Source organism: Leiobunum rupestre, chromosome 7 (assembly GCF_980474605.1).
Source record: "Leiobunum rupestre chromosome 7, qqLeiRupe1.1.hap1, whole genome shotgun sequence".
NCBI classification, from domain to species: Eukaryota; Metazoa; Arthropoda; class Arachnida; order Opiliones; family Sclerosomatidae; genus Leiobunum; species Leiobunum rupestre.
Genome location: NC_143390.1, coordinates 35,442,082 through 35,454,396, shown reverse-complemented (window position 1 = coordinate 35,454,396; position 12,315 = coordinate 35,442,082). Strand labels below are relative to the sequence as shown.

General features: G+C 38.1%; 1 protein-coding gene across 1 annotated transcript in view; it reads left to right on the top strand.

Moving 5' to 3' along the window:
• Positions 1-12,315, top strand: part of LOC149936102 (cell adhesion molecule Dscam1-like) — a 90,694-nt gene that overhangs the window by 15,934 nt on the left and 62,445 nt on the right. Inside the window, exon 3 of the mRNA XM_090154932.1 lies at positions 7,135-7,296. Coding sequence (XP_090011058.1) covers positions 7,135-7,296 — 162 coding nt within the window. The remainder of the gene's footprint in view (positions 1-7,134; positions 7,297-12,315) is intronic.

The following is a 12,315-nucleotide window of genomic DNA, read 5'->3' as shown; positions in this document are numbered from 1 at the left end:
CTAAGCATGTAGATTTAAAGTCGGATATCACCAAAAAGCACTTATATGGGCAAATGACCAACTTGTGGGCCCCTTGATCTCCCTAATTCATATCGGGCTACTGAGGGCATGGTATTTCCTTTCGATTAAGATATCCCCGGCCTTTCCAAACCTAATTCTATGAGAGTTATGTGGAAGAAGGTGGTATCGGCGGAATCAGTTTCACTGTACATATGCCCAGTAAAAAAATGACATTTGAAAGTGCAAAACATAATATTTAAATTATGAAAGTTAAATATTTAAATATCGTTGTCTTTTCCTTTAAAACATAATAATAATAATTATTAGCTAGGCTAATACCCAAGTCAGCTATAATGTTTAACTTAAAACACCAATTACTATACACTCCTGTAGAGAGTGATAACCGCTGTTACACCTGTACTATTATTTGGTGTAATATCACTTAATATTTTTAATTTAGGAAAAAACTCGATGCGCGTTATATACACCATTAAAAGTTTTACTTTAACTATTACATCGTCAAAAATTGTTTTTAAGTGAATATCTCGTGGCAGTATAAAGTTTACATTTTACATCGTCATACATGCGGTAAATTATTAGCCAGAAAATGATATTCTCTTCCACTTGTCGAGACTCTCGATCTTGCGAAGATACGTGTTTCATTTTTTGGTTGGGCTCTCTGGACTGATTAAATAATTCCGATAGATCAGATATCAGATTATCTGCCTTTACGTTGAGATGTTATCAGATCCATTAATATGGCTAAAAATGCACATCTGATACAAGGTGAGCGGATTTCAGATCCTCAGCTATAAATTATACATATACCCCGATTAAAATTATTTCGAAAATGTATTTATCAATATTTGTATACTGCTTTCGTAAAAGATATATTTTATATATGTATACTTTAGATGACAGTAATTGTAAAGTAAATGTTTATATTTGTGGGTCCACGTCAGTATCACCACGGTATCAGTCTACCTTTAACGACGGTTTTAAAAATAACATAGTGACAGTTTAAGTTTCCTCGCCCGTAAATATGTCATATTTAAGGTAAGAACACGAATAATTTCTGAATAGGTAGATTAAATTATCGTAGAAATCAAAAAGAAATATGCTTCAAAACATCAATATTTGAGTTATCTTTCCTTTTAATTACGCGTCAATGATGATCTATGAGTTTGGAGACCCCGAAAGCGTCCCATTCCGAAAAAAGAGCTCGAGACACTGCCAGAGAGGGAGCAGTTAATTGAACTAGAAGCAAATTTGGTTTTAATTATCTAGCCACCTGTTGGGAAATGAGAAACAGCCTTTGCCATTGACGTACGGAACTTCCCAGGCCTTGGAATATATGGAATCATACACTCACTATGCTGAATTATTAATACGTGTACGTGTAAATTATTATTTTTTTGAATCGACGTCTCAAAAACTAGGAATTCGAAAAATCTATTTCTGACTGAGAATAGTTACGTTTCCAATTTAAATATAATAAGTGTACTATGATTTTGGTCGACGTACGCTTAACTCAATTTCTTATATGAATAAAAGATAAAGTAATATTATACCATACAAAGCTAATGAACAAATAGGAAAAACAAATCTAATGGAAAGCATCTGATAAAAAATAAATTTATTCTTAATAAGGTTCATGACCGCATACACACGGAGATTACGTGATCCTTCTCGGAAACACGAAAGAGGTTTATCTAACAAGTATACGCCACGCGGAAGATATATTGTTGAAAACAAATCTAAAAACTGAGTAACAGTTCTACGAAAATGGTATAGGCGTATACCATGAACATTAGAAAATGCTCAGTTGATAATTAATATCCGTAACGTCAGTGCTATTTTCGTTCATGGAAATTTGTATGGAAAATAAATATATTTAGCCAGGAAACACGTGCTGCGGACGGTTTTAGGAAAAAGGGTCACGTAAAAGCGATGTTCAGGTCCAGGACTACAGTGAAAAATTCTCTATATCCGCTTTACGTGAAGTTTTCGGTTGAAATATTTTAATATATTTTCGCAACTCTGCCTCTATTTCGTTCGATGGAAATTCGGACCACGTCCAGGTTTCGAGAAACCTTTAAAATCTTTACACGCTGATTTCTACCCCGTGCCTATGTTGAGTTTATTTTGAATGTTTTTGGTTGGCCCGTATTCGTTTATAGACCAAATTCGGTTATTTTGTTTTACTAAAATAGGGTAACCATAGAGTAATAGGGTCACTTAAATGTAGGTCAGTTGTTACTAGGGGAATTTCAAATTTAAGAAAATGGTAAATAATGTTTAAATAATACTTTTTTTCTGACCCAAAGCCAGAATTTGAGAATAATTAATTTATACAAATAAATAAAAACACTTAAAAGTAGGAAATTTTATAGTCGAAAGAATCCAAAGAAGAACTTAGTTTTACGAGAGAAAAAGGGATTGTTATGCTAATAAGGCGTCCGCGCGCAGTTGAAAGCGGAGATAAAGAAATTTGATAAAAGCTTTAACGACGCAATATAAGAAAAGGGATTTCCGTACTTATTAAAGAACGAATTTCGTTCCCAAAATAGACCGCCACGTCCTTAAAAAGTAAATCCTTTAAAGGAATATTTCCCACTCTACGTCGAAATAAAACCTTAGGGAGTCGAATTCAATTTTACGTCGGGACATCAATTTCTTTAAATTATTCGGCTCCAACATATCATTTCTCAAACACATTCGGGATTATTTTTCTCTGACTCAGTTGTATTATTAGCTCTCTTCTCAATTTAATAAGCGCGCGAGAAAATCTCCGCTATTCCAATTTTAACATGGTAAAACATTTACGAAGAGGTTGTCGTTATCCTGTAACTCGATTGAAAAGGCACGTTGTTTAATGATAAAATCTATTTTCGGCTATTTCGCCAACCCCTCGAGGGCTTAACTAAGCTTCTTATTGGACATATCAAAGGCCTCACCAATTTTACCCAAACATGCTTACTGAAGCCTGATGATATTTAAGGATTTATGTAGGTGCACGATACAACGTTTTAACTTTGATTAAAAGGGTTCTAATTTTGGGTTTAGGTTAGAGTCTTTTTGACGGTTATTTTAAAATTTGGACGTTATTTAAGACTAATTTTGACACGTTCATGTAATTAATAATAATAATCAGCTAGGCTATTACCCAAGGCACCACCAAAGGCCGAAATCATCGAGTTACTTTTAATGCCTTTAAATTAGATAACCTTTTTTAAAATGCGTAGGAGAGTCGTGGAAAGCACTTTATGCCACGTGAGCCAACTCACATTTACCGTTAACCTCAACAAGTTTTTTTTTATGGAAACAGGAACCGAAGAGCTCCCCTTTAACCACTGCGGAGATAACTTGAAATTCAACGCAAAATAAGCTGTTCTGAGATTTCACCCAGTGCCTAATAAGTAATTGGAATTGGATTCAAGAGGTGGTTTAATATTTATATAGTATTTGAAATTTTTAATTGATCACGATAGCGCAATTAGTCCAAGAGCCCATGACAAAATAAGCATGTGATAAGGTACACGATGGGTCAAGGTATTTTTTAATTGGGTTAGTGATTTGTAACAAAGAACTGTTTGTCTTACGGTTCAAAGTGGCGGCTTTCCGTAAAAAGTAATTTTGTCTTATACATGTAAATTTGGGAGGGGCTCGAAATTAGTTTTTTAATCTTATACGCCTCTTGGCTCAGATTTGAAGGTTAATTTAGCGATATTTGGTAAGAGCACGTTGAGACCAATCGAATGATACCAATATCAGGTCATATCAATTTTAAGGTCACCGGAAGTGACGTCACGTTGTTCGTATTTCCGGAAAGACCCCATTAAACCCGTAAGACAAACATTTCATTGTTACAAATCACTAACCCAATTAAAAAATACCTGGACCCATCGTGTACCTTATCACATGCTTATTTTGTCATGGGCTCTTGGACTAAATTGTTTCCGGTATTTGGTAAGTGAGATTCTAAAGGATTAATCTACAATTCTAGCCTGGCCTGGATAACTTAAGCCTCTAGAAAACGTGTTGATAGGACGCGTAGAGAAAACAGTTAGCTAACATTCTTACCATTTAACTGCAAGCATTTTACTACCAATCTTCAGCAGTATATTTCAATCAACCTCATAATTTACCTCCGGTAGCTGACAACGTAGAAATGTTAATTAGGATAAAATAAAGTGATCAATCAGCCAAGTTGTTAAGTGGTTAATTGGGTAAATTTTAATATCGGTTATTTGTGAAGTGTAAAAAAATTAATTTGCGAGTATTCAAATCCTTCTCATTGTGGTATTATGTCGCGCCACATTATTGATTGGTGAGGGAAATTTATGATAGACGCCTTCGTTATTAATTCTGGTTAGAGAATAAGTGATCATTACGGGTTTCTTTGTACGTTTCCGGCGCGGTCCCGTACACTCTGATTAGCTTAAAGTGAGAAGCGAAAAGTGGATTGCAGAAAAAAAAGAGTAAAATGCACGCTGTCTGCATTCTGCGGGAAAAGATGATCCATCGATTTATGTTTCGTTTAAGCCTTGGCAAATAGCCAATAGTGCGCGGCAAATTATGATGCTGCTGGCTAGGCATTAACTCGCCCGTATAACCTCCTTTTTCTTTTTTTTCAGCTCTTTTCTTAAACTGCAATTTTTTTCTTCCATCCTACTATCTTTCCCTTTGGTCCTACAGAATTTTTTTTCGCTGCACTCCATCCTTTTGTTGAGCATTTTTTCTTCCGCTCGATACGGAGAGCTTTTACCGAACAATATTTTCTTTATCCGCATCAAAAAATAGTTCCTTTCCCCTTTTTTTCTTTTTCTCTCTCCTCTTTCAATTTTAAAGAATAAATTAAGTATAAATAAATCGATGTGCGGGCTGCGAGAGATTTTAACAATGTGTCAGAAATAAGAAAGAAAACGTGCCGCGCGTTTTTACACATAAATCTTAAATTGCCGTTTTTAAAAGGAAAGCGGAGCGGGACTCGGGATAAGAGAGGCAATATTTTAAACCGCACCCTTCGGACTGCTATTAAATCGAGTGAAACTTATGCCTTTATGCTTTTTAGTAATATACAAATCGGCACTTATCCGTCGCTCGCTACAGTCAATTTGCGATTAATGGTGCAACGGTAAATAATATCTCGACCGTCTTGTTATTTTCTTATATACACGCGGAAGCTTTTTATCTTTTGCTTTTCTCCCATTTTGAGTTCTCGCAGACTCTCTAAACCCCTTTGGTTCGCCGCGAGCTGAAATTTATGGATCAAACGCTTCTTATATATTTTCTTTAAAAATAACCGACCTGGGTTTTTACCTTTTCTGGCCACCTCCTCTCGCTCCTCGCCACTCTTACCAAAAAGAAATATACCCAAAGTTTTGGGGGCATTTTTCTTGAAGCCACCATATTGTAGAAGAGAGCGATGGATATAAAAACGCTCTAAGACTAAGCTTAACTCGGGATTTCCTAAAAATTAAATTTTCTCGAGCTGAGAATAGGGACATTTTTATTTTTCCTGGTGATGTTTGCAAACGCGCAAGATCACAAATGGTGGTAGGACACATAAATGTCAACGGATAAATTATATATCTTAATACAAATAGGCAATTATAACAGTGGCAACCAACTATATTGTAGCTTGGATATCCAACATCTAATATATAAAGATGAGTGTTTGTTTGTTTGTATTCATTATATATATATATGTTTGTCCGCTATAGGAATCTACAGTTTTCAACTTAGGTCGACCACATTTGGTATACTATCTCATGGTACACTAACTGTGGTTTTCAACGGTTACAATCCGCAAAACAACTTTAATTAATTGAATTTATTTAATAATTAGGTATATCCGCAGCTGTAGACGCTAGCATAAACTCTGTCTTATTCATCTTGTTAAAAAGTTCCACGTGCGTCTTGATATTTTAGCGTAAACGGGCTTGAGCGATTTCGCGCGTGCTCCCTGAAATAAAAAAAATGCATGAGCCTTTTACGCTAAAATATTAAAGAGCGCGTGGAACATTTTAACAAGTTGAACAAGACATGAATTAAAATTGACCGAGTTTCTTAGTTCTTTAGGCATACACACGAAAAAAGCTTAAATTATTGCAATTATTTTTAAAAAACCTTCTTATATAGACACTAGGCCGTATAATAAAGGAAAATTATATGTTTTCAACGTATAATTGTCTAATATTGTCATTAACCAGTTGGTTGTTTTGGGTCTGGTACCATGAGTGGAGACAGCTTTCTATTTTCGTTTCGAATGTATCGGAGTTTCTTCACTGGTGCATTTTCCTTGGTTATAGAAATAAGCATAATTTACCGGGTACCCCAGCTAGTATCTTATAATAGCGAAACAAACTTTGCTAAAATTACATAATATTAGTTATAAAAATAATAGAACGGAGGCCTAAAGTTTATCCTCAAAAGACTATCGTTACCTACAGCGATTCTTTTTGGAGCAATTTTAATAATACATTTTATCCGAAGAAAAGTCCTCATTTCTTTTCCATAATCCAATATTCGAAAGAAAAGCGTGATATTTCTTCCCAGTTCGCAGCAGGCGTCGTGCGGCGCGTTTACGACTCAGGGGCCGCTTGGAAGGAGTCTATTAACCTATTTCAATTTTCTTTTCACCAAAGCAAAAGTCTGGCTTTTAAAGTCTTCCTTTCAATTTGCATTCACTTTCGGCGTTTCAGCTTTTGTCCCTCGATCTCTCATTCTACATCTTTTGCCACCTACTTCTATATTCCTTTTCATTTGGCGGCGCGCAACCTGAGGGGTAGAAAAGAAAGTGAATGCCGCCGAGAAAGGAGAGGAAGAAGAAGTAGCCATCCCTGAATAACTACGTGAAACCCCCGCCACAAAAGAATTTCCGTAGACGTAAGGTTCCCATTCATGGAAGCCTTGGGAAAAATTCGTGGAAAAAATCTGCCCATATGGTATTCCCGACGATCTTCCAGAAAAGCCGGGCGTAACTTTACGAGATAGATAGGCGTATATAAACCAAATTCCTTTAGCCAGCGCCGCGCGGAATGAATAACGAAGTACACTTTTCCCTTCTAACGATTCTCTCTGTTTTTACTTCTCCGTTCCATGTGCTCTTTTCCGGGGATGGTGGTCTAGTTCTGCTGCAACCTTACGACATCAGGGTCTACGACCAGTTCGTGCCAAGGGGCAACACCGCCATAATGCGATGTCACGTGCCAGCTGTCGTCAGAGACTACGTCAACGTCGTTCTGTGGGTTCGGGATGACGGCACCACCATCGGCCCTCCAGGAATCTCCAGTAAGTTCTTTTATTCCTTTTCCTCCTCTTCTCCCCCACCCGAGTCTCTTTAGGATATATATTGTACGTGTATTTTCAATCTAGTCGACCTTTCGGACCACGATTCTTCGTTCTTCTCTAGTTTGGTAATGTTTACCTTCGTTGAAAATAGGCAAATTTCAATCTCGATGAACCTCTTTCTTTCTCGCACGACTTTCCTTCCTTGACGTAATTGAATTTTTTGTACTATTCGGATCGATAATTTTACTACACTAAAAAAAACCTCGGTATGAATCTTACGTAATATAGCGTGGTTAGATAGCCGGTAAGCCGGTGAAACTGTTAAACTTTAATTTTATTACGCGTACACCTATGTCGATTACTTTGCATAATTGTCAGCTGTCCTTTTTCATAGAGTTATCGATCGTTTTTAAAGGTTTTATTCGATACTTTTAAATTGAAAAGAAGGTGATGTATGGTTTGCCTTTGGATGGTGAATCACTTTAGCCTTGACACTCGCTTCGTGTGTTTTGAAAACGTAGTATAAAACAATGGCTAGTGTCAGGAATAGGGTTTAATTGAAGGGATTTTTTTTTAAATAATTGTTTAAATCACACAATGTATTTCAATAGAGGAATAGAACATGGCAAAAAATGGGTTTTGAAAAATTAAAATTGATAGAAAATCTGAGCAAAGTAAAATATTAAATAATAATAAAATTTAATTAGCTAATCTTGAATTAAAAGAACTCCTAACTAGTAAAAGTAAAATAACCGTTAAAGATAAAGGAAAAGAACCATTAATTGTTTAAAAATCAATAAATTCAATAAAATAAAAAAATCCGATTTAAATAAAAAAAATTGATTGTTCCAACCCTGGTCAGGAAATTAAATACGGGAACTATTTGAATGTCTAAGCTAAACTATAGGCGCCGATTCGAAGTTAAGCCTTCTCTGGAATAGAAGTTCATACATAAATACGAGATTTTATCCGGAACTAAATGTTGGTTTCAAGATAAATTTGCAAAGATCTTCAGTGTGTTTAATTTTTTAATGTTTGTCCTTCAAACTCGTCGTATTTTAAATAGCGTCTATTTCTCCAGACGCATTCGCAAACGTGATATTGCAACCTTAAATTTTCCAAGTATATACATACCGTACAAGTTTCCTGTTTATTCTGTATCTTAATCCTTTCAGCCAGACAAATTTCAGGTGTTGATACAATTTTGAAGCCATACATTTCGCTACTTCCTACGGCTACGTTACTTATTCGACAATGACCTTCCGAAAGGAAGCGTTACTTAGAACTTAGATGGTACCTTAACATTTTGTTGGTCGTACGTGTGAACGAGTAGCCAACGTATATCCATAAATCGTTTGACCAAACGTTCTGGTTCGTATAGCGTCCTCTTATATCCACCCAGTTTCATAAAGAGCGCGATGACCAATGGTCGAATTAAATATTTAGGCGTATATCTTCCGCTCTCTTTTAGGGTATTGGGAGCTTACAGTTTTCGCGGGAAGAGTGGAGTCGCTGTAAATCACACTTAGATCGAGAGACAGCGCGAGCGTGGTGAGAACCAATATTTGCGAATAATATAGACCCTCCGGGAATCTACACCTTTAAACGATTCTAGCGTGTGTACCTTTACAAAGTGGTCCCGGGAGGGCGCCGAAAATAGTCAGGATTACAGCGAGGAAAGCCCATAAATTAGATTAGCATCGAATTCCCGTCAATAACGGATAAAGAGGGAAAGGCCCGGTCTCGCTGTTGCGGGTCGAGTGAACGGAATCACGTTGGAGGTTATATCAGGGAAGAGGCGAGATCGTAAGCTCCTTCTCGATCTCCATTTCGGGAGCCCCGTTAGGCCGGATTAAGCTTCCCCTAGCCTTCCAAATGGACCCCGACAACGTCCAGGCTACAACGCGATTGATGATCGAGCCGAGTTCTTTAACCCGAAATATCACCTAAATCCCGAAGATACTTCCGAAGCCATAACCGGGAAGCGTAACTTCGAAACGAACGCGTCCCACTTTCGAAGTCGCGAGAGTAACTGGTCAAGTTAGGAAATCGCGACCAACGACTGCGGAAGGTTCGGAATAAGCGAGCGAAATAGTCGGGGTCAGATTTATGTTTTGGCCTAATGCGTATTTAACCCCCGCTCCTTTCGGATGGATGGGTCATCGCCTAGCAAATACTAATCCGAAATCTCTTAAGCATCTTCGGCGGCCTCCTCTTCTCGCAACCCGGTTGTCAAGTTGGCTTTGGCTCAATTCTCGTCATTATTAGGAAACTCTCTCACGCCGCGTTTCAGAAGTTCGACCGTCGGTAATTTACATTATTCGGAGCAACATCTCGTGTCACGGGCGCCAATATATAGAGCGAGATCTATCGAAGGGCTCGACGCGGGGATTAATTACAGGCGCATTAAACTAATTTCAGCCTATGAATTATAAATTAGGCCACTAGTGGCTTCGAAACGGGGCAACGTAAGAGCTTAGCCGCGTCGTTCCAACCGTCGAATGCCTTCTCGGGGATCCCCAAATTGCGCCCAAATTGGTCCGGCGCGCCGTCCTAGCGACGTTACCAAACTCAATTGAAATCCGTTTCTCCCGTTCTCCAATTTGACGACGACGACGCCCTGGATTCAATATTGTCTGGATTAACGACGTACCGTACCGTTTCTCCAAAACGCTCGACTCTGATTCAATTTCAACCTCTTCTCCAATAAGCTAAATAACTCTTCGCTTTGGATCCGGTTGAACTAAGGCGTTTGAAATATACTCCAAACTTTTTAGGATTCCCAGCTATTTTCCGTCAACTCGCCCACAATAATGGGGATTTGAAACTAATCGAGGCTTCCGCCTTTATTTGTTCGCGGGACTATCGGGAGAGATTCTAGAACTGCGCCGTGTTATTCTGAACTTGGCATTTCTAATCAGTCTAATGAGTTCGAGACTGCGTCCCCTAGCCTGATGGCTTTCCAATATTTTAAATTTCAATAAATGGACGAGCACCTTTTGGGGCCCTAGGAGGGCGAGTCTTAAATAAGGAATTTTAATTAATTTAGAACTCGAATTTATCTAGGTATTTTGAAGCGCGCTCAAAAATAGACGTTTTCCGAAAGACTTCGCCGGGTAGTAATCAAAGGCCAAATGGGGTTACGAAGGGATTTGCATTATAAGAGAGAGGATGGAATGCCCCAATTAGTAGCGCCCAGGAATGAAAGGCGCTACCCGATCTAACGTAGAAATTCCCTATAGAATTTTACGCGGCCGACTGATTTCAGCAAGAGAGCCTATAGTGTACAATATCATTGTCGCAGCCTAATTTCATTATAATTTCGGACAAACTAAATATATTCCTCGAATCCTAGCCAAATTCGAGTCGCGTAACCTGACGCTCATTGTCCCTAGGGCCTTACCAATACAGGTTCCTTTCTGGCCCGTGACTCTTTTATGCACCGAAGGCTATTCGAGTCTCCGTTTCGAGTAACGATGACCTTTGAATGACGTTCTAATACTTATTCCAATAGAATAATATTATATTGAATAGAACGAATTGGCTAATGCACTTATATCTACTCTGGTTTTAAAAATAAAAAAAAATTAGGTTTACACACTACCTTTGTAACCCGTCCTTTGTCCCAACTCCTGCTAGTCGAGGTCATCATAAGCCCCCAATTTCACACGGGAGGGGCCTATTCTCTTGCTCTGTCTCGTTGGATCTGGCATCATCTGGCATCCTCTGGCCTATTTTCTTTCTCTGTCTCGTTGGATCTGGCAACCTCAGGCCTAATCCCTTGCTCTGTCTCGTTGGATCTGGCATCCTCAGGCCTATTCTCTTGCTCTCTCTCATTCGATCTGGCATCCTCAGGCCTATTCTCTTGCTCTCTCTCATTGGATCTGGCATCCTCAGGCCTATTCTCTTGCTCTGTCTCGTTGGATCTGGCATCCTCAGGCCTATTCTCTTGCTCTGTCTCGTTGAATCTGGCATCCTCAGGCCTATTTTCTTGCGAAATAATGAGTTATTTTGAGCCCTAAAATTCCCGAATAGGACCGGTCCCAGGCAGAGTGGCCAGTATTTCCTTTTTATTCTTTCAGCGGCCCTTTTGTAAAACCCCTTTAACTATGGGTACAGTAAATAAAACCTATTATTGTGAAAAATTGATAAACCCTTCTACCGTGATGGGCATTTTTGTTAAAGAACCACTCGCGCTCGCAAAATTTTCAGTGGCGAAATTTTCTCGCATCTCAGATCTTTTCGTTAATTTTTAAATAGTGAAATTTTCGCTACTCTCAATTTCCTTTTGCGCCCTTTTAAAATGATATTTTGCCAGTCAATTTCACCCAAAACGAGAAAAGCGTGCCCATCACCGCCCTTCTAGCTCTGGGTAAGGTAACGCGGAAGACCCTGGCCCTTCCAGGGAAAGAAAACAATTCAAATGGAAATCAAAAACATTGGAATATCTAAAAGTAACTTACTTCGAACTTTGATATACAATATTTCAAAACTTAAATACAATCATGAAAATATATCAAAAACATTGGGGACCATCGACATCGGGCTAGACGATTGTGCATAAATAGAGCAATTGGCTACATTTGAACATTGATCCAAATTTGGCCGCTTCCAGAAAGACAAAATGCCAGGCAGACAAGCAAGCTTTCGGAAATACATACTAGATGTAAAAACCTTTGTTTATAAGACTTTACTACAACTTCGTAGAGCCCAGTAAACGATAAACCTCGACATATTAACTTAAGGGTACGTTCAATAACTAGTCAATGGCGTCAATGTAGTCCGCGTTGAACAATTGAAAGTTGAGCTTGATTTTTAATTGGGTTTTGTAGCGTGCCAAAGCGTCTAATCAATAAAAATGCCACAATAATAAAAAAATTAGGTGTCACGTTCAACAACTGATGACGTCACGATTCTCAACTGTGTAGCGTTGATTTATTTTTCGTTCAACGTTGATTTCACGTGTCAAAATTAAAGTTAATGTATGTAATGTGACAAGAATGAATTTATATATAATTA